We start from the raw sequence: 23,591 nt of genomic DNA on the forward strand, positions 1-23,591 counted from the left end.
GATTAAGGGCGCAAACTTCGAGAGTCATTATTGTAGTCGTTTCGCCTCCTCGCACGCTTCACGAAGGAGGATCTTTGACCGGGTCAGCGGTTGAAGGATTCGGCTCGCAACACAAGGTACAATTTCAAATATTTAAATACAATATAATATAAATCGGTTCAGATACAGGTTCGAATTTGGGTCTGTAAAGATTAAATTCATATCTGAACTTAAAGACATCGTGCTTTCATATTTTATATATACCTATAACCGGAAAAATTCTAGAATGCAATGGGTATATTGATGACATGGCGTAACAAACCAATCAAAAAATTCTTTTTAGAAATATATGTTCCATCGTGATTGTAAAAAAATATTTTTATTGTACTTTTGTTTGAAAAAAAGAAAAGGTGATTGGCTTGTTATTGATGACGTGGTGCAAGTGTGATAGTATAGAATTCCTCCTATAATCGAAGGCCTACTTGTCTAGCGTCGATTAAATTTATTTTTTTTATTCAAATTTAAATAATATTTTAGATATCCGTACTCATTGACATTTTCATTTTATTCAATGGAAAAGTTTAGAATTTTTTTTTTTGGGTCCCCACCAAACTCTTCAAAAGAAAAGTCCAACACCACGAAACTAATATTGTGGGTCCCACACAGTACATCTCAGCTTCCTAAAAACCAATAAAATAAATAAATAAATAAATTAAAGGCTCAAAAAAAAAAGCATAAAAGCCTCTTCCCCCCTCTCTCCCCTCGACAAACATCGTTTACTCAATAAATCCCCCATTTTCCCCCTTTTTTTTTTTAATATTGGTTTTGTGCTCTCCTACTAGGGCAAAGAAACCCTAGCTACGGTTCTCGCCGACGCGGGCGAAAATGTCGGCGTCCGACTCGGAGAAGAGGGCGGAGGAGGGCGATAGCGACGGCGGCGGCGGCGGCGGCGAAGGTGGCGGCGGCGCCGTCGGCGGGGAGCTGCTGTACTGTGGGGGGACGAGTTGGGAGACGATGGGGCGCAAGGTCGTGGGCGGGGCCACGGGGAACCTCGTCGCCCCCACGCGGCTCCGGCCCCTCGTCGGCGTCGACGTGCGCTTCGTCGCCTCCGGATGCAGTGAGTTCGTGTTCTCTCCCCCTCTCTCTCTCTCCTCTCTCTTGCGCATTCGATGATCGATCTCTCTCTTACATTTGCTGATGTTGTTGTGATGATGGTGTTGATTGCTATGTGTTTATAGGTTTAACTTGTTTGAAATGCTGAGTTGGGTTTGGTTTTTACTTCATGTTGGTGTAAAGATGCGTTCTTGATGTGTGATTTCCTTGAATACCATGTGTTTGTAAACTGTTCTTGTTAGTTTGCTCTTCTCAATGTGGTGGAACTTGGATCAAGAGGGATTCTTGCTGGTCTAAAGCTTAAGTTTTGATTGATGGTCTGTTGATATGACAGTTTCTCGAATACCATGTTTCTAGCGAAACTTGTTCTGCTTGGATGAGTTCAAGGCTGTTAAGTAATTCTTGTGATTCTTGAGGATGACGGTGTTTAGAAATGCACTCTGAAAGAAAGGATGTTATGAAGTGGAAGTGTGAGAAAATGATGTGAGTTGTGAAGTATTGCTGCAAAATGTGAGATATGTTTTTCTTTTTCTCATCTTGTTATATTACTTCCTCTGTGGTTTTAATTAAAGTTGTGGAGCTGCGGATAACACAATGGCAATCCAGATCATGAAGTTTGATAGGAAACTTCGAAACTGAAACTGAGATGTTCCTTCTTTTGGCTGGTGTCAACTGGGAACTATGGTCTAGAACCAGTTGAATATTAACTTCGGTTAGAATGGTCTAGAAAGGTTTAGGACTACAGCATAATTTACGTATTTCATTTTGTTGTACTCTGTCCTTTTGAGGAAACGACAGTTTGATATTTATGTTGTTTTTGTTTGTTTTGTTTGTTTTAGAAGTACTGAATTCTTCATGTCGTTTGTGTAAAATGTAAATGCATGCGTTTAATTGTTTTTGTCGAAAGCATCTCCTTGTTGACTATTTAGCATAACTATTGCAGCTGCTTGTCACTGTGTGGCGTTGGATGTTGAAGGTCGCTGCTATACTTGGGGAAGAAATGAGGTAGAGTTACTACTTGAAAATAATTGCACGTTGTCAGATGTTTTACTCTGTGATATTCTTGCAGAAGGGGCAGTTGGGGCATGGGGACACTCTTCACCGTAGCTTGCCAACAATTGTGTCTCAACTATCAAAGTAAGATTGCTAATTCGTCGTATTTTAATCTTGTTACTTGGTGACAAGCTGGATTGGAATGTATAATCAAATATTTATGGTTTTTTTAAAAAGTAAGCATGAAGAAATTTTGGCAATTTGTATTTGTAAGGATATGATATCATATAACTTTTGTGTTCTGCTTTTTGACTTGCTTATTTGTATTCAAACTGATATGTAATTTAAGATATTTCTAAAATATCAGAAAATGTGCAAGTACAGTACCTGTATGCTAGTGATAACATATCTTTGTAACGAATCTCTAGAAAATCTATAGGTCCATAGAGGCTTGATGTTATTTTCTGTATTTAAAGGCATTCAACTTTGCCATTATTTGATTCTTTTTATTTCGTTGTGATTTTTTCTTTTGCTTACCACTTTGAAGTTTCCTTCCTTATCTGAGTCATTATAACATGACTTTTTTAACTTAAATTTTCCCTTTTCATTGTCTTAATTGTTGTTATCGGGATGATACATAGAATGCAGTATGATTTGTCAAATTTGAATGGTATAGATTATCATGATTATTCATGAAAAAATAACCTTGCAACAAGTTTCCAATTAAGCATCTGATCACCTCGACTAGTGTCAACATCTTGCTAAAATTGAGGAATTTGATACATTAGTATGAGTTTTTATGTATCTCAAGCATTCGTTGCATAAAATGACAGTTACAGGCTATTCAATTTGATGAAAACATTCTTTGTTTGGCACATCTAGCGTTTTCCAAGATTTCAGTAGGTCTAACTTCTTTCCAAAATGCAAAATTACGTCTTAGATGCCAAATATTGCGAAAATTGCCCTTATGCTTGAGGTTTGGCATGAGAAGTGAAATGTGGATTATGACTAGAACAAAGGTGCACTCTTCTAATAGTTGTTGTCATAATATATGTATTTTATTTTTTTCTATGCTTTGATCCATGGCATGTCGTAATTATGTAAGAGCTTCCCATGCCACAAACATTTCGTTTTGTGTAATATATGGTATGTTTACATCTTTTTGAGTAATAATAGCAGTCTGGCAGTCTATGCTGATCCAGTACGAAAGTTAAGCCTGGATGTACTCAATCTCTTGTGAGAAGTTGATTATTTTACTTGAGATGGCCCAGGGAATTGATTTTTTTTGTTTCTAGAGTTCTCAGGAAGAATATCTTGTGCGCTTTCATCTGATCCATTAGTTCTTGTGGAGTACTTTTTGTTGTCTATGTGCATGTTAATTGAAGGTCAAATGTTTCTATCGCCTTCCAGTTCTCTACATTCTAGTTTTCTACCTTTTAATGTACTATATATATCAGGGCATGAAGTTAATATCCCTGATAATATAGGACAATTGAGAGTAGATCCCTATCTATTTTTCTTTTGATTGAGATCCCCTCAAACTTTTAATTCTTTGATTTACACTGTTTTCATCAGTTAAACTAGGAAATTTGATTTAAAAGTGGTTCTATTATATTTAATTGTTCTTCAGCTAATAGAATTGCAGATTTTGCTAACTGGTAACAACTGATAGTTAACTGATAAGTTAATATTTATGAACACCCAATGCAATTTAGGAAAATAACTTAAATTAAATAAAACAATTAGAAGTTGAGCGGGTGTCAATCAAAAGAAATTTGGTTGAGGGGTCTTTCAAAATCTCCTAGACTTGAGACCCCCCATCTATATTTGCCTTTAATTTTTCACCTCAGTACAGTTGAGCCTTAGAGGATGTTAGATTCCTCTACTGAATACGGGCTGATTTGAAGTTCTTGATGATGCAGATACAAAATTGTAAAAGCCAGTGTGGGAAAGAACCACACTGTAGTTGTAACTGAAGATGGAAAATCATTCTCATTTGGCATGAATAAGCATGGGCAGTTGGGGACAGGTTCGGTGAAGAATGGTTAGTACTATTGGACTGTCTAATTACGCTTATCATCCATGTCTGTATCCTAAAGTTTTAATCCAATAATTGAAAATGGTTTTAGTTTGTATGCAGTATGGGCAAGAATATTCGGCAGTCAAAATATTAGAGTATTGCTTATAATGAATTATGAACAGGGTGAAAGGATGGGGCTAACATAATATGTCAGGATTTTGCTAATTTTTCTTTGAACAGATAAATGTATCTAAGTTTTATTTCTGGAAGCATATTGATGGCAGTATGTGACTTATGACAAAATCAACCAAATTCTTGATGTCTCTTGTCAATTTTCCATATTAGTGTCTTCAAACCTCGAACTTGTCTTATTTGGGTTTGGGTAACTATATATGTTTATGCTGCACAATATTTACATATGTATATCTATGCTGTAATTGTCTAACTCCAATGAAATATGAGTCATTGTAGGGCAACTAAGTTATCCAGATCTAACAGGTTTTATGTGCTATCAATTGTGAGCCAATAAATAGCTTGGATAGCAGATCCTGTCATTCTACATGTTCTATTGATATTTTGTATAACTAGTGAGATGCATGTGAGGGTTTTTTAGTGCAATAGTCTTCTCCTAAAATTTTATTCTAAAAATATACCTGTTAAATTTTTATTTGTAAATATGGTCCTATAAAAGCGGTGAATGGTTCACCGCTTTTAAAAGCGGTGAACCATTCATCACTTTCTTTCTTTTTTTAACTTCTTTATATATTTTTACGATGGTAAGAGCGGTGAATGGTTCACCGTTTTTATTCTTTTTCTACTCCTAAAAAGGAGTAATGAATGCGGTGAATCATTCACCGCATTTAGAGGTCTATTTTTATAATTATTTTTAAAAAAAAACTATTTTTACAATTATAAAAATTGATTGGATTATTTATAAAAAAAATTCTGCATGTGACCTATTTCTGTTTCAGCAACAAATCCATTGTTAAATAGATCAACATCTAGGTTGCATGGACACAGACGCATGACACGGGACACGACGTGATGACTCATCAACTTTGAAAAAATGAGGACATGAACACAATTGCAACACAGCTAATAGATATAATATTTTTTAAAAGATTATATATCTAAAGACTGATCGATGTGCCAAAGTACTAAAATTCTAATTTTTCTCACCTATCAAAAGAAAATGATCTTCTTTAATTGGTATATATAAAAAACTAAACGATTTTAGGAATTTCAAATGTAAAACATATCTTTAACTCAAAGAATCAGCTATGCAACATAAAATAGTACAATATTTCAACCGATGATTGCTTAAACAACTATATAAGAAATAGGAAAATAAATGCATATATTCTCTTAGATTTTTGTATTTTGCAAATGCAATTGACGTACTTCAAAGTTGTATTGCATGTGCAACGCCAAGAGGGACATGCAATTGGCACATGAAGTGACTAAGAGGATAAAGGACACAGAATGGACGTGTCTGTGGAATGTCTGCCAAGGAAGGCTGTTCAACATGGACACAACATGGACACGACAACATGTGAGAAGTGTCCATGTTACATAGATCAGCATAAACCTCCTATTTTTTTTGTTTTTGCAATTTTGGGCAACTTTTCTGTTTTAGCAACTTCGCCACTTTAAACCATAATGGATCAGAATATGCTCGTACATGATACAAGAATCATAATTGTCTCAAACACAGTTAATGGTACCACTCTTCCATTGTACTCTTCTAGCTCCACTTCTACCACCTTCTACCACAGCCATTAGCATAGTAGCTTCTGCAGTCTTGAAATTTTCACTACAAAGAGACAAAAGTGATGGTGATGCATGAAGCAGGAAAATTGATGGTAGTGAAAATGCAGCAAATGATGATAATGTCTTAAGAAGCAGATGTGGTAATAGTGATGTGAAGGTACATTTCATATATGTGGACATGGGAGGTAATATAGTATGACCCTCAACTCCAAGACTTGGACACTCTGGAAATATTAAGACAAGACATTGTGGGCATACAGCCATGTATACAAATGATTAATATTCTTTTATTTTCAAAATGCATTGTGATTTTTATATATTGTCATCTTCGTGGTCAGACCCTACAGGCCCTCACTGTGTTCATACTTCATGGTGACAGTGGTGGGGGTCCTAGTAGCTGATTGATAATTTTGTTGAAGTGTAGAGAAGGGGAAGATAGACATGCGAGAAAACTCGAATCTGCTTAGGTCTACCTCTTGAGTGTACATTCGTGATGTGGTCTGTAATCCCTTTGTTATGGCATCATCCAATGTCGACCTATGAATCTCGAAGAAAACAAATAATGCTATAACAGGCTGCATTGATCAGCTTGTTGCTGGGCCCTGCACATACTTGAAGTTCTCGATCATATCCTATTTAGGCGCGCCTTAAGCGCGAGCCTCAGCTCCTAGGAGCGAGGGGTGGGTCTCAGCGTCTTAGGGAGTGAAGCGCGCGCCTCAAATGCGCCTTGTGATATTTACGTTTAATGTGTCTAGGGTTTGGGTTTTGGGGTTTTGGGATTTTTCAATATATTTTAAAATGTTAAGGAATTGAAAAAATAATTCTTAATTTGAACGCTTTTCTTCCCTTTTTCTCTTGGTCATTCTCTCTTCCACCCCCTAATGGCAATAAGCAGCAGCGGTAAGAAGCAAGAAGCAAGAAACAAGAAGCAAGAACTAGCAGCAAGCACTTTTAAGTTGAAAGTTGAAATATAATTTTTTTCTTTTTAGTTTGAGAATATTTATACATATGATTTCATTACTTTTTTATGATTATTTTCTTTTTATGGCTATTTTAAATTTTTTTAACGTAAAACATCCATTTAAATTAGCCTTGTTAAGAGTGTTTTGTTTTTATTAGATGCGCGTCTCGCCTTCTTGAGGCGCGCGCCTCGTGGTGCGCCTTGCATCTGGGCTCCAGAAGGCTTTTGCGCCTTTTTGCGTCTTGCGCCTTTTCAAACACTCTGAATCCCTGATAAGATCAAGAACAGAAATATGCGAAGCTTGAGGCTCATCGGCTTTTCTCATCTAGTAGCGGTCTCATCTTTGCTACTTCAAGCATGTGATGCTCTAACTATGTCTCAACATCTCAATTTTTTGCAAGTTAATCAAGACTCGATCGTCTAGTATCTCTTTCAATGCATCCTGTGCTAAGAAGCTTGGCTTTGCACAGGCGGCTTTTGTTCTTCTTAAGGGCATACTTGTGATAAAATGTTGACCGTGTCAAATATAACCTGACAAACATATTAGACTCTAGAGGTGGCTCACCGCTTGATGTACTTGAATTCTACCACAACTACGGATGCGAGTACTCTCATGGCTATGGATCCTGCTACCCTGTAGTTAGCATTTATCAACCAATGGGTGCTTCCCTTTTTGAGGGAGAATGTTATACATATAATTCCTCTATAACCATAGATTATGCTCTTAATAGTTATAATTGCTGCGGAAAAAAGCCTTGAACCTGCAATACACTTTGGTACCTTATCTATTGTAGTACTCTTTGGAACCTTATCTATTGTAGTTATTTGTTGTCTGATTATTTGGTTGATCAATTTCTGCAGAAATTGAACCCTCTCCGCTGCCCTGTCTGGTATCTGAAGTCACGAATGCTGTTTGTGGAGCTGATTTTACTGTATGGTTGTCTTCAGTGGAAGGCTCCTCCATACTGTAGGTTCCTCACGAAAATTTGTTCTTCAGTAATTGAAATCTTTGCCCTACTTAACATCTCTTTATTTGCTTAACAGTATTGAATTGGTTCTAATAATCACTTCTCTTAGTCTTAACATTTTTTGTTCAATGTTATGCAGGACAGCAGGTCTTCCGCAGTATGGACAACTTGGACATGGAACTGACAATGAGGTCCCGAAAACTAGCTTTTCTTTTAACCTTCTTTTTCCTCAATACTTGCAATGTATTATGATTTTTTTTTCTTTTAAACTTTTCCTTGCAGTATAATGCTAAAGATTCATCTGTAAAACTAGCTTATGAGCCTCAGCCTCGTCCACGAGCAATTGCTACATTTTCGGAAAAAACTGTTGTCAAAGTTGCTTGTGGAACAAACCACACAGGTTCCTTTCTTGCTTTATCCTTGAAGTTTGTTTACCTTATCATGCATCCTTGTTCAAAGCTAATATCATTCTTTTGTTTCTTTTCATTGTCTGACCCATGTGTTCAGTTGCTGTTGATTCAAATGGTTTTGTTTACACGTAAGCGTCTACCATCTAGTCAGTTTCTTGTAAATCAATTATATATTTTATCATACTTGTTGGCCTCTCCAGATAATATTATTTCTTCCTACAAGTATGACTTGTCTATATAGCAATTATTTTGGGTCCTATTATTACAACATTTGACTGTGCTTACTTGCTCTCTCTGTTCGCTTTTGTGCAGATGGGGTTTTGGTGGATATGGAAGGTAAGGACACTCGATAAGCATAGATTGATCTTTATGGGTATATTGTCATTTAGATCTGGTAACTAAATGGCACGAAAAGTTGGAATAAGTATAGATGATTAGTTCTTCCATTGACCCTCATATTTCAGTAATTTTTCTGCTTCTCACAGTGCTTACAACTATTCTGTTGATATATAGGCTGGGTCACAGAGAACAGAAGGATGAGTGGGTCCCTCGGCTTGTTGAAGTCTTCCAAAGGCATAATGTTCTTCCTCCTAATGCTGTAGTTTCTGCAGGTGCCACAAATTCTGCATGCACTGGTGGTATGCTTTTTGTCCCCTTCCATGATCTAATAGTAAATATATTTTCTCTTCTTGCAATTATAGAATTACCTTTCTGTTGGACTAGAGGTAATTACTAACAAAAACCAGCTTACTTTCCATGTTATCTGCGTCATGTTCGATGCGTCTCATTCAACCTTTGACAAAGAGTACAAGAATCTCTATAGTTGATCCGGTGGAGGCAGTTTAATTTTCAACCTATTGGATTACATCTTTAGATATTTTCTAAATTTAGAAGCTTTAGGATGATTCCTAAGCCTCAATCTGGTTGAGGACTCCAAATCTAGAATTTCAGATTTTTTTTCCACAGGAACTGTAGTCTCTGAGCTTGTTTTGGGAGAAAAATTGGTAGCAGCTTTTGTCGGCCTGTTTTGGGAGAAAACATGGTAGCAGCAGCTCCTTAGCAGCATGTCGCCTTCTTCTTCTTTTTCTTTCCTTAATTAGATGTGTAGCCTGCCTAATTGAGGCAGTTTATAGGGGACCCAGTGCAAGTGCATGAGGGACGTAGGACTGGACTTGTATTATTGTTCTGCTAGTCCTTTTATTGTGAATAAGATATGACTGACAACATTCCTACTTTACCAGGTCATAAGAAAATGAGCAAAACCGATTTATGATCTATTGTTTCATTGTTGAGGTAACTTCTGAATTTGGTTTCCAGGAGGAGGACAGTTGTATATGTGGGGGAAATTGAAGACAACTGGTGACGATTGGATGTATCCTAAGCCACTTATGGATTTAAGGTTCTTCTCTGAATATTCTTTTCTTCAGAATGTATTAAACAAATTAATTAAATCGAAAAGATCAGTCTTTTATTTTCACTAAATTAATCAAATTAAATCGAGCATTCTGAATTGGGTAACTTAATTTTCAAAATCATGAAATTCAACCGCAAGTGTTGCTTCATTAAATTCAATTGTTCTAGAGATAATCTGAAGTTCAACATGCAAAAGCAAGCAAAAGCCTTGGGACTTACTGCAATATTATTTTGGTGTTTTGTAACTTCTGGCTACTCGTGTGTTTTTTTTCCTACTATATAAATGGGAGTTGGAACAATTGTGTATTTTAGGTTGCTGTGACCAAATGAAATTGATATGATGATTAGGACATGCAACTATGTTTCGTTTAGTCTCTAGAGTTGTTTGACAGTCTCTTTTCTTCTGGTTTACTTAAGCTTTTATTGCTCATCTGCTTCTTTCTTTGCTGCTTATCTGCTAGTGATTTTTGGAGTTCTGACAATATGCTTTCAGTGGTTGGAACATACGTTGCATGGCTTCTGGTAACATGCACCATGTTGTTGGTGCCGACGACTCGTGCATAAGTTGGGGGCATGCCCTGTATGGGGAGCTTGGATATGGTCCCCTCGGACAGAAGTATGTGCATTGATATCCTTGATGAATTATGGAAAATATTTTAGTTGATTAACTATTGTTTTCTGAGTTCCTATGTAATTGTGATTACAGGTCATCTGCAAATCCAAAGAAAGTTGATATTCTAGATGGTATGAACGTCACAAGGTAACTATGCTGTATTGTGGTCTTCTGTTAGAAATGTTAATTTTAGGATGTATGTTTCTTTCTAATTAGAAATACTTTTGCAGCGTGGGATGTGGGTATGGATTTTCTCTGATTGTTGTTGACAGAACAAATGCTGGTGATCGATTGGAACAGGTGACTGAGAAATTTCTCTACTTTATTCTATTCTAAATTTCTAATTGCATTTTTTTTTTGGTTCAACCAGAAATCGATATTTATAGAACTTAAAAAAGAATACTCTGGTACTTGTATTGTAAAAGCCTAGACACCTGAAGTCTTGTTTGGTAATGTGGTGGCTAAAAGCACCATATTTATAGCCTGGAAGGCCCAAAAAAGAAAAACCTAAAAGCACTTTCAATCTTTCCTTCTCTCATTTTATAATATTGTGGTTACAACCACCACTCGAGAAGCATGTTGCTAAAGGCTTTGCTTTTCTAGTGGTGATTGCAATTGCAATTTTATAATTTTGGAGGGGAAAGATCGTAAGCACTTTCGAAAATTTTAGTCTTTCTGTGGTGTAAAAATACTGCTTTTAGCCACTACATTACCAAACTAGAGCCGAAAGAATTTATGAGCTTGAGGTTTGTATATTTAGCTCCACTGATACTGTTTTGTTGTTTCTTTTTATCATTTTCGGTTTATATCTGAAATCAATTTATATTTGTAGATTAGGTCTAAACCTATTTATGGAATAAACATTCCAAGTCAATTTGTAGAGGAATAGCAATTTTTAATTTTTGTGCTCTTGAATCTTTGGTGAGGGTATGTAACATTTTTTTTGCCCCCTAAATTTTAAATCGAACTCTTGTTGAATAGCAAAGAACATTTTGTCAATTAAATATTTTTGTAGTGTCTATTACAAAGATTCGGCTCTCTTCGGAACAAGGCTAATAACTACTTTTTCTTGTCTGCCTATTCGTGTTTCTCCATCTTGGGTGTCATAGAAAGATAAAAATGGCCTGCTGCTTCAATTATACCCTTCCCTGAAAAGTGCAAGGATAGAGATTTTGTTGTATGTATTGTTTGAATTTGGACATCTCAAATTGTTATTGTCTTTTATTCTTACGGACATTTTTCAAATTTGTAGTTCTTTTTCTGTCTATATACTTATTTAATAATAGATTTTTAGACTGGAAAACATCACAAATAGTTTGCCAAAGTAGTGGCATGTTTTGGCTCACTTTTGTTATAAGATACTTCGGCGCGCAAAAATCCATTTATCGTAACCTTTTAACTTTTCGCTCTATTTACAGCTGGAGATTTATGATGGTGACCCTTCCTCTGAAGGTACAATTATCGCACCATTTCTTTTTGCTCTATTTTGTAAAAAATTGCCATGTTTTGCATGATAATAATAATTTATTCCTGCGTCAAGAAATTTATGAATCTGTATTCTTTTCTCCCATCCTACTCCCCTTCCCATTTTTTTGTAAATTGACTGTAATACTCATCGCTGTAAGCCCAGTTTGCTGGGAGCTAAAGATTGGAGAAATATAGCCGTAAGCTTTTACAGATACTCAGATATTCAATTTTCTGCTTGTTGGTGTAGAACTAGTACTCTTTGTTTCTCCAAGATGGGGATAGATTTCATCAGCCATTTTGATCATTTTCTATACATAAAGAATAATCACCCACTCCGGCACACTTCGCAATTTTGCAAGCAGTTAGTGAAGTATTTATGAGTTATTGTAGAGCCCAAATGCACTTACAATTGTACGATGTTATTGATTACGGTAATGTTGTAATCTAGCTATGATATGCTCAGTTTGATGTCACTTCAAAATGTTAATTAAGATACTGTATGTTTATTAACAAACTAGCGTCTTAATTTCTGATTACATACCGTAGTTGACTTCCATCTTCCAAAACTGAGTTCCACTCAAATGTTAAATTTGCTTCAGGAGTAGAGAAGAGCAATAATGCAAATGCTGCAGCTACGAAGAACACGCCAACTACTGCTAAATCTTCTGCGAGAAATTCCAAGAGAAGGAAGAAGGATTTGTCAGAGTCAGAAGAAGAGGAAGAGGAAGAAATGGATGACGATGACGACGCTGATGAGGACGACGATGATGGCGATGAGGACGATGATGAGGATGCGAATGGAGATGCAAAGCGCGGGCGCAAGCCATCTAGCAGGGGACGAGGCGGTGGCGGCGGTAAAAGAGGGAGAGGCCGACCTAAAGCTGCTGAAAGAAGCGCTAACGAGAAACCAGCAAGCTCTGGGCGAGGCCGCGGGCGAGGAAGATCGGGGAAGAGGGGGAGGCCTGGTAGGCGATGATGATTAACTATTTAACACCTCATGTTTTGACAAGAGAAAGGCTGAATGGGCATCCGGGAAAAGTTTTAATCTCTGATTTCTAATTATTATTTAAGCGTTGTTTCTGACATAGAGGATTTTGGTAACAATTGGGGGATTTCTTTATGTAATTCTGAAGGAAGGTTCTGAAGTTCATGGTTGTATGTTGTAAAATGTTCTTATTATTCTGTGTTACATTTATTTAGGGTGCCATTTCGGCAAAATGCTTGTTTTCGTTCTTTTTCTGAAAATTGCCATTTACTTGGTAAAATATTCAATGAGAGAGGTACATTCTCAAGTTTGGTGGCTTTACATGTTTGAGTAAGACGATGAGTTTCTACATATAATCATCTTTAGTTATTACAAATCACTAAGCTGTTTCTAGTGGTGTTAGAATATGAGGTGTCATGTTTGTTATATTTCTCAGACAAGAGTAAATCACTCAGCTCCATTAATAGTTTTTTTTTTTTTGTTTTTTTGTTTAGTGTTTGTTTTAATGGTGGTTAGTGCTTAAATATGAACCAATAATCTAGTCTCTAATTTATTGGAACTATTCATATAAAAAAAAATGAAAAAAAATTGAAAAGGTGATGGCAAATTAAACAAAAAATAACAACAATATTTGAAGGTTACAATTTTTACTATTCTTGTTCTTTCTACAGTCTCGAAAAAGAATGCACAAAGGCATGCACAACAACACAATACAGCAGTATGACTATAAAGAGAGATTGACACCACTCATTTTACGCATCGAAGGCAATTTTTTACTTAAAATTTACTTGCAAATATATATATTTTTAAATATTATAGTAATTGATATTCTTGACAAACTTAGGGCGTATTAATTTGGATGGAAGTTTGGTGACAAACTCACGAGTTGTTGTAACTAGAGATCGCAGGCGTTTGGATGTAACCACAATCTCCGACTTTAGTGGGGTCCACGCGGCCAGTAAGCGCGAGACCATCTCACGAGACGGCGAGTTTGCGTACGGTACGAACTCACGACTTCACACTCATTACATACGAAATCGAGTTTTGTTGTACGGATGAAACTTGTCATCTTCTATAGGGCGTAGTTCTGATACAATAAACTGACTCTTACATATCACAATATGAAAAAAAAAGAAGAAAAGAGAATGTGTTAATAATAGTAAAGTAAATAATTTGACAATATTGTGGTGGTTCTTACATACCACAATATGAAAAAAAGAAGAAAAGAATGTGTTAACAATAATAAAGTAAATAATTTTACAACACTGTGGAGACTATCAAAATAAATGTTTTTGACAGCATTAAAATAGTGTCCCAATGTCTTGATCTTTTTAAAGTGGTAGAGAGATTGATGGTTGATTTGGTGTGACATTTTTGCTTTTGGCTGGTTGGATAATGGTGTTAGTATAGGTAACACAAATGTCATTTTTAATTTTCAAAAATGCATTATCATCAGAAGCAGAAAATAAAAGCACAAGTTTAGAGTGTAGGAATGTATTTGTCAAAAAGAAGATGAATTTGAAACTTGCCTATGAAATGGGCTGAGTCTGGTTCCAGGTCAGGTTGATTTTAAATAGTAATGACATATGACTCAATTTGAAAGCTGAAACTGATCCCCACAGGGTAATGGGCAATGGGAGGGGGGTACAATGTTCCCCAATCCAGCTCGCTGCTCGTGAGCCGGCTCATGTTCGACTCGAAATAAGTTTAAGATCGAATCGCTCGTTTAGTAAACGAGCCGAATACGAACTGAATTTTTCAGCTCGTTTAATAAACAAGTTGAGGTCAGCTCGTTTGTGTTTGGCTCAATAAAGCTCGAATATATATGTATCTGTATATATATTTCTACTATTTGGATTTTAGGGCAACTCAAATGTAGAGAAACCTCTATCTTGTAAATGTTATAGATTAAAATTCTAATTATTTATTTATAGTTTTCACCTTTATACCTAGTAATAAGGCTGGCGATCTAAGTTGCTGTTCGTGAGCTAGCTCGTGTTTGGCTCGATAATAAATGAGCGGAACACAAGATAGATTTTTCAGTTCGATTTTTCAACAAGCTAGCTCGTGTTTGGCTCATTTATTAAACAAGCCGAACACGAGCCGGTCCTATCTCACTCGTGTTCGGCTCATTGACAGCCCTATATACACCACTGCTTAAATGGGCCAAAGGCCCGCCAGGCTCGGCATGGCCTCAAATGTGGGTTGTGTCATGTTGGGTTGGATTTTCTAGACCGTCGGCCCATCACGGCTTCCTAGCTCAGATATCTTCGTCTATGCTATTAGGCAAAATCGACTTGTGGTAAAAACATATAGGAATACACCTTTCAGATTTCTAGTGGAACTAGAGAAATGACAACAAAAAATATGTTTTTGCATTGCTTTTGTGACCTACTATCAGAGATCTGGCTCAAGTCCCTAACCCAACTTCTCAAAGTGGGCAACCAAAAAGGCATCAAACCAGCAGCCTTTTGTAAGAGATAAAAGATTATGCAACTGTTGCAGTCAAAGCTTGCAAAATTATCAATGAAAATCTAAAAGTTATAGGCAACCCTTGGGTTCAAATCTCCCCGCGATTCCAAACTTCATAAATTTAGTAACAGCTAATCCATCAAATAGTCATTAAACCATCAACTAGAATAGCAAAATAATACCTTTTGCAAACTACATGGTAGTTGTGCAGTATAACACTAATGAATATGAAAAAGTATCACTTTAATTACTATCATGTTTAAGGACATATTTTTAGATAAAATTAAAATAAAATAAAATTATAGTTAAGTGTGATTTTTTAAACCAGAGGTGACACAAAGTGAGAGTGCGCTAAATTATAGAGGGGGAAATTGAACAAAATCAACCTCATCTTGGTTGCGTTAACCCAAGGAGTTCGAGTCAAGTTTCGATATCGCATAATAATCTCGTCGCTCTGAATAGAAAAAATGTAGGGCACCCATGGAAAGCGGATGCTACGCCTTAGGATAGGGTTGAAAGTGGTTAAGATAAACTTCGAATGAGTTCGACACTATATTCGATAGCGTGCGAATGCGAGAGTTAAAATTTGGCATTCGATGCAATATTTGTATTCAAATTCGCATCCGAAAAAAATAAAAATGGATATGATTTCGTAAAAAATCTGACCATATTCAACCATTTTCACTACTATGAGATTAGGGGTCGTTAATATGTATTGTAGGGACATAAAGTAGGTTTCTATCATATATTCATTTCTTTTACCATAAGTTTTATATTAAAATTATATTTATGTTTATTAAAATATTAAAATTTATTGAATAAAGTATTGGTACATAAAATTTGAACATGAGTGTAAAACTTTAGTTGTATTGTATTTCATTTATGCTCACAAATCTGATTCATGTACGAATTCAAATCCATTTTTAGTGGACATGGTAATGAAAATTTAGCATCTGATACATATTTATATCAGAATTCATACCCGAAGAAAAACATCGACGAAGATATAGTTTTATCAAATATTCGACCCTATTCGGCCATTTTCACCCCTACTTTGGGCTCTGTTTAATTTGTTGTATTTTTTAAAATTTTAGGACTCTGAAATTCAAAATCCACTTCCTCTCTTGACTTTTTTTTCATATAAGTTTTATTTTAATTGACTAAAAATAAAATAATGTATACTATCAATCTCTATCAATAGGGCTATTATGGTGGATTTATTAATATAACCTAGTTACTTCCTTTCTTGAACCAAACACCATAATGATATTGCCTTAGGTATTCCAAGATATGAATTTTTTTTTAAAAAGTGATATAATAGTGAAATTCAATTTTAGGATAATAATTTGAAAAAAATAACTCTTTGTAAAAATTTAAAATTCTGCGAACCAAATAGGCTCTTAATGAAATCATATAAGTGTGCGCAAAGAGAATTGATATTCCCAAAGCTTGTTTTGTTATTGGTAGAGCGCAAAAGATCAAATTCAAGTTAAATACAACGTATATATCTTTCAAGATAATAATAAAAATAGCACCGTTGTACCGATGTTTATTTGCAAATGACTTATAGGCTTTTGAGTGATCCGGATTATCTATTTATTCTTGGTGAGAAGTCCCTAATTTCTTCGTAAAACACTCTGTTTTTTGCAGATCACAAATCACTTTCTTATCCTTTCGCATGGATATAAAAAAGTGCTCTTTCAAAATAAGATAAGTGCTTCTCCCCTTTTATGGGCTCCATTTAGAGACTAAACCTGATGATTCAAGCAAGCTAATTGTGGACAATAAATTTACTTGTTAAAATATAGAACTTTGATAGATCAAGATCAACAAACTACTATCCCAAATTAGATACAAGTTTTTGTTGATGTTGCATGGGTTAGGGGCTTTTGGGCCCAGCAGAAGCTGTTTCTTCCATTACATAACTTTGAGGTTGAAAGGGGCTCTTTACTGAAAGCCCTTGATGGTTTCTCTTTGAAGTTGGAAGTAAGTTGGCTTTTTTCTTTCTTACTTTCTGTCTTTCTTTCTTTTTTTCTTGAGAGAGAAAGTCAGCATACAACCCGCTTTGTTTATTTCTTTTAGAAATAAACTTAGCTAAAAATATAAAGTAACTAGGCTTCGAACTTAGGACCTCGGATACCAACACCACCAAGCATTTTGCCACTTGCACTAGGGATGGCCAGTGTGAGTTGGGTTCTTAATCTGTATTTTAGTGGATATGAATTTAAATACTTTTTTTTTTTTTGAGAGAGAGATAGGTAGCACGTTATCCGCTTCGTTTATTTCATTAGAAATAAACTTACCTGGAAATGTGAATCAACTAGGATTCGAACTTGGGTCTCGGGTACCAACCACCAAGTCTTTTGCCGCTTGCTCTAGGGACGGTCGGTATGAATTTAAATACTTATTTAAATATGCTTAGGGATTGTTTGGTTTATCTATTTTAGACTGTAAAGTCAGTATAGGATTCATTAATTTCAATAATTATTATTTATTTATAGTAATCGAATTTTGACCCATTCCATCTTGGAATGGGAATGGGGCAAAATCCGGTTTTAAATTTCGAATTGGTCCATTCCAAAGTAATCCACTTAAAACCCTCTCTCACGAACACTTCTCTCTCCTCTTCATTCATCACTCATTCACTCTCTTTGTTAATCAAAACTCTCTCTCAAAATCTTAGATGCTCTTTCCGATTTACATTCCAATAATGAATCATATATTTTTAGATAATTCGGTGTTCCATTTTCCGTTCCAATGAAATTCAGTTTCATTTTTCATTCATATTCTAATCATGAACCAAACGTATCCTAAATGTAATTGTTCTCTATGTACTCTTTCGTAATGTTCTAGTCTCATTTTTCAATTTGGCATTAGTTTTAAACGAATCTATGCACATAAAGATACAAGAACAAAACTTATTTTAACATGCCTACATCTTTTTTGATTGGAAAAGAATCTCTTAGCCCTTATTTTTTTTGTCAAAAATAACTCTAATGTAGTGTGCACATGACATTGTTTTTTTGGGCCCAATTTGATACATTAATAAAAGTTAGGGATCATTAATTATTTCAAAAAAAAACCCTTCCTTTTGTTCTTAAGAGTTCTAGCTTCTTTCAAATAAATCTATAGGATTAAGTTTTGTTAGTCTAATGTTAAAATAAACCATAATCTCTACAAAAAGACTCATTGGCCTTTTCTAATTAATGTGCCCTTCGAAAAGTTTAAACGATGAAATTTACCTTTCTAAAGTTTCATTTTTTTCCCCTTCAAACTTATTCTCCATTTTAACCCGAGATTAGATTGAGTATAAAGTTAATCAAAAGAAAACCAGAGATTAGCCGATCGAATGGTATATATAACGAGCGAAAAACCAATAGAGGGGTAGATCTTATAATTCAAACTTTTTTAAAAGCAAATATGAAAGGCGAGTAGCTCCCAGTATCCTAAAAGTTCTTCGAGAGCATATCTTTTCTTTTTTCTTTTTCTTTTTTTTTTTAACTTAAGAATTAGAAAGCTCGATTGTCTTAATTTCATTTTATAATGCATGCAGGGGGTCAAATTTTTGGCATCTTAATGGACAAGTCAGGCAACAACCACTAGACTAGCTCAGTGGTGGTTGATCACATTTTCCAAAATAAGAAAATCCAACTTATCATAATAATAATATAATTCCTCATTAATGCCAAATCATTGTTTAGATGTACCAAATAAAATTTCCCATTAATGCCAAATCTTTGTTTAAGAGAAAAGTACAAGGAACATTTTCCAACTCAACCCATGTCAAAAAGAAAAAGCAAAAAAAGAAAATATAGAATGAGACATGACACATGATCTTATGTTCTCTCATGGACCAATCTCTCTCTCCTTTTCTCTCTCTCTTTTTCTCTTAACAGTCGCACCATACTATTTATAATCAACCAATCATATCTCTTTATTTTAGAGAAAAGTACAATAAAAATATTTTTTCTAATAACTATGATGGGACGAATGAACTCAATAACAATAATCTGATTAATCGGTGACACCACATCAGCAATATAACTGATGTATTCTAGATCTCTTTCTTTCTCTCTTCTTTCACAAGCAACATGGAGTAAGCTGTCACTGCCTCCCAACTCTCTGACAAGGACTTTCTCCTAAAACCATGACTAATATAATTAGCACACTAATTGATTCCAAATACATCAATAATTGGGCCTTTTTTAAAAGCTATAATCACTAAACATGTCCCTTCCTGTCTAATTAGTACTTAATACAATAATTAATGTACCAAAGTGACAAAAAAACCATGTTTTTGAAACTGACACTTCCTTCAGTGTGAAGCCAACACATTCATTATATATCCATCATCATCATTATCACAACTCATGGGATCATCTAAAGTGACTCTTTCTAGTCACCTGCCAAATAAATAATGTTTTGGGCACACACCCAAAAAAAAAAAAAAAAAAAAAAAAAAAAACACCACAAAATAATATTTGCTGTAGGATGTAGTGTTATTCGATAATATAATGTCGATATAAGATTTTTGGAAAATATTTTATGTTGAGGTCTGCTCTAAAATATTTTGTTGTAGCAACAAAAAGGGAAGCTTCGGATTAAAATTTTTATTTTTAGAGCTGGAAATTATTGTTTTTTTTTTTTGTTAAATAACATTACAGCAGAACAACCACAGCTAAAATGAAAATTAATTCAGAAATAGTCAATCACGTACGTAATCAGACATTGAATGTTGTCATAAAAAATGTTGATTTTTTTTTTTTTTTTTTTTTTTTTTTTTTTTTTTTTTGCATCGAAACTTTCTTATCAACTATTTTGTGATATATTATAAGAAATGCACCGTAGTTGCTCTCGGCAAATAATCTTTCTATGCATGTGGGAAAAGTTGGTTAGTCTGCCACTAGAGTCCGAATGCTTCGTTGCTGCCGGACCCCTCAACTGTCAGGCTTATCTGCTACTTCTTTTTTTTTTTTCCTTTTTTTTTTTTTTATTTCTCTCTCTCTTTTTAAGGACAATTTTATGGATGAGTTTTTATTTTATTTTATTTTATTTTTTTCAGAGATAGGTAGCACGCTACCCGCTTCGTTTATTTCATTTTAGAAATAAACTTAGCTAAAAATATGAATCAATTAGGATTCGAACTTGGGTCTCGGGTATCAACCACCAAGCCTTTTGCCACTTGCTCTAGAAACGATCGATAGAAGCTTTAATTTTTTTTGTAGTTTAGGGCGGGCGGTGAAAGTGGTTCGGACAAACCCTAACGGGAATGTGAATGTGAATATCAAAATTTAACATTCCATATATATTCGTATTTAAATTCTTATTCGAGAAAAATAAAATAATATGGATGCAAATATTGTTTCTAAGAAAAACTGGCCATATCTAACCGTTTTCATCCCTTAGAAATAAAAGAGATGTAAATATATGTTGTAGGGAGATAAAGAGGTTTTCTATCGTGTTTTTTGTTTATTTTAGTATAAATTTTTCATGTTAAAATTATATTTATATTTGTTAAAATATTAAAGTTTATTGAATAAAATATATGTGTATGAATTTTGAACATACGTGTGAACCTTTAATTGCATTATACATCTTATTTTCCTAAAGTTTAATTCGTATTTATATGTGAACTAAATTAGTATATGTTATTATCTGAATAATATTGGAATACAAATTCTACTCTTATCTAAATTTGAATTTGTTTTTAGCGGATATCCTGACACATTTCCGCATTCGAATTCGCATAGAAAAAAAATAAATGTGAATATAATTTTGTCAAAAATCTGAAGGTATTCGACCGTTTTCACCTCTAGTTTACGGTCTATTTAGTACTAAGGTTCTTATAAATAGATCAAGTTAAGACAAAAGTATACAAGAATCTGCTCTTAATATTTTGGTAGGATCATAAACAAGATATCGCAAACGACTCATTATGATATGCACAACGTAATATTATGTATATATATATTCATTGTATTTTCTCATTGCACGTAATGTATTTTGTCCAAAATCTCACACGAAGCTTAGAGTGTTACAGGTCTTTTATAATGTCGCCTTTACATATTGCTGACGCGTCGCTAGATTTATGTGGCACTTTAGAATGCGTGCATAAATTAATTAAAAATCTTCACATCATAGGTGTCAACATTTCAACAGCATATAAAGATAATATAATAATAAAGCCAAAATATTTTCTTTTTATTTATCCATGCTCCTCTGAAGTTCAAAATATCACTAATACTTTAATTAATAAACAATAAAAGTAATTAAAAATACCTCTCTTGGTTGCCAGTTTTTTTGTAAAAAAAAAATTTGACGGAGCAGTTACCATCTTTGCAGTAGTAAACTAAAACTGAGGAATTAGATTTTTTTTTTTTTTTTTTTTCAAAAAGAAGAACTGAAAAAACAAAAATAAATAGACCACACATTTAAGAAGAGGTTGAAAAATTAATGACAAAAACTAAAAATTAACACAATATTCATTAAATAATAAACTAAAAAACGATGTGGATCAGCACTATGTTTTATCCTATTATAAGGCTGTAAAGCAAATAGGATAGGAGAAGTGTGATTATTTGCATATTTATAAAATTCATATATATATATATATATATATATATATATATGAAATTTAAAATATTGTGAGATATTTACCTTTTTTTCTTATTTCTTTTAATATAAGTAACAGTACCTCATTACATTTCTTTCATGTATAATAGCTTAACATAGTTACTAAAGGACAAATATTGAAAGGACCAAATAGAGTGTATAATAAATATGCACCAAAATGATTGATTCAATTGAATGGCTTGTGGTGCCACATCACTTTGTGATTTGTGTGGATCTTTTGAGGAGATACTCTTTTGTCTTGTTTCAAGCAAAGGTTGAGAAGCTTCTACATTAGAAGTTTGTTCAATCTTTGTATTCATAACTGATTTTTAGAGTTAGAGTGGAAGGCTCTGAAACAAAAAAATAATTACAGTGAAAAAAAATGTGAGCCTTTATATATGTATTATATTCTGTGTGAAAACGAAACCAAAATCAGAACAAGCGTATATTAAGTCCAAAAAATATTAATAAGTAGACGAACAAATCTAGTACTGAAAACTATCTCAATATTAACTCGAAATTTAAAGATAAAACGTAATAAACCATTCACTGAGAAATTATTGACATTATAACTAAGTACAGACTGCATCTTTATAGGGTTAGTTCGGCAAGACTGCAATGGAAATCACTCCACCTTAATCGCTATCATGAGATGTCATCCTAAGTGATTCAGGCTTCGTTTGGGATTGCGGGGAGATTGCCTTACGTGCAGTGAGAAAGTACGTTCGAAAAATACTCTATTTGTTTCCATACGTAATATTGCGTTCCGCATATCGCAATGAGTCGGTTACGATATATTTTCTGCGGTCCCACCGGAGAACGTAGAAGCATATCCCTATATATTTTTTCCTCAACTCCATTTTATCTAATAGCGTTAGTTAGACCTCAAAACCAAACTAAGCCTCAGTACCAATGCAGCGGTCGCTCGAACAAATGCAAAATAGATTTTATAGTAAGCAAAGTCAACTTCGCTCTACTCAGCAAACGTTTCGTTAGAGCATTGCTTTGTACAAAACTGCTTTCAAACGCATTGAAATTGCAGTCAGATAGGCTTGCGGCAGCAAAGCAAATTTTCAGGCCCCCTCTACTCATGAGGTTATCATGAGTTTGAGTTTTCATCAATATTTACCTATCTTACTATGTTGCCCAAACTTTCCAGCGAGTCACCTTTCTTAGGATTACTCAAGTCTTAGCACGCTTAACTCTTTTAACCTTTTGGACCTAACCACCGTCCAAAATGTTATAACAGGGTTAAGACATTTAGTTCTATTACATCTTATATATAAGACTATTTCAAATTTTGATGTCTCACATTCTCTTTCTCCTGGCTTAGCCGAGACTTATCTTACACTTTCGGATGGTAATTGACTTTGATACCAAGTGTGATGCCCAAATTTTTCAAGGAGTACGTCATCCATTCTAAGACTACTCTAGTCCTAACACGTTTAATTCTTTTAACTTTTTGGGCCTAATCATGGTCTAAAATACTATAGCCGAATTAAGAGATTTAGTTATATTATATCTTATATGCAGAGTCATTTCAAATTCTGGGACCTCACACTTATTGCCTCTCCTATATATGTGAACAAATCGTATGAATTACATGATCTCTAGAGGGAATACATGAATAAGAGTGTTAAGAGTATGTTTAAACTATTTTAGATTTAATTGATTTGTTGAGGGAGGGGGGAGAATCAAATCAATATTTCTAATAAATGTCATTGTCTTCCATTATTGGAAGGCATTGAGTTGGTGTTGACCAATTGAGCTACAGATGGTACAAGTGCACATGTTCTCTTGCCCAAGCCATGGAAA

At 34.5% G+C, this 23,591-nt stretch overlaps 1 protein-coding gene across 1 annotated transcript; it reads left to right on the top strand.

The window, feature by feature from the left end:
* Positions 738–13,013, top strand: LOC109728770 (protein RCC2 homolog). The gene is made up of 16 exons (XM_020259292.1): positions 738–1,096; positions 2,036–2,097; positions 2,162–2,229; positions 4,008–4,129; positions 7,698–7,803; positions 7,944–7,995; positions 8,087–8,204; positions 8,312–8,342; positions 8,527–8,550; positions 8,728–8,852; positions 9,532–9,613; positions 10,121–10,243; positions 10,334–10,387; positions 10,471–10,540; positions 11,659–11,692; positions 12,307–13,013. Exons 1-16 carry the CDS (start codon positions 865–867, stop codon positions 12,681–12,683), a joined length of 1,680 nt encoding a protein of 559 aa, XP_020114881.1. The 5' UTR covers positions 738–864; the 3' UTR covers positions 12,684–13,013.

The sequence above is a fragment of the Ananas comosus genome, linkage group 24 (genome assembly GCF_001540865.1).
Source record: "Ananas comosus cultivar F153 linkage group 24, ASM154086v1, whole genome shotgun sequence".
NCBI classification, from domain to species: domain Eukaryota; kingdom Viridiplantae; phylum Streptophyta; class Magnoliopsida; order Poales; family Bromeliaceae; genus Ananas; species Ananas comosus.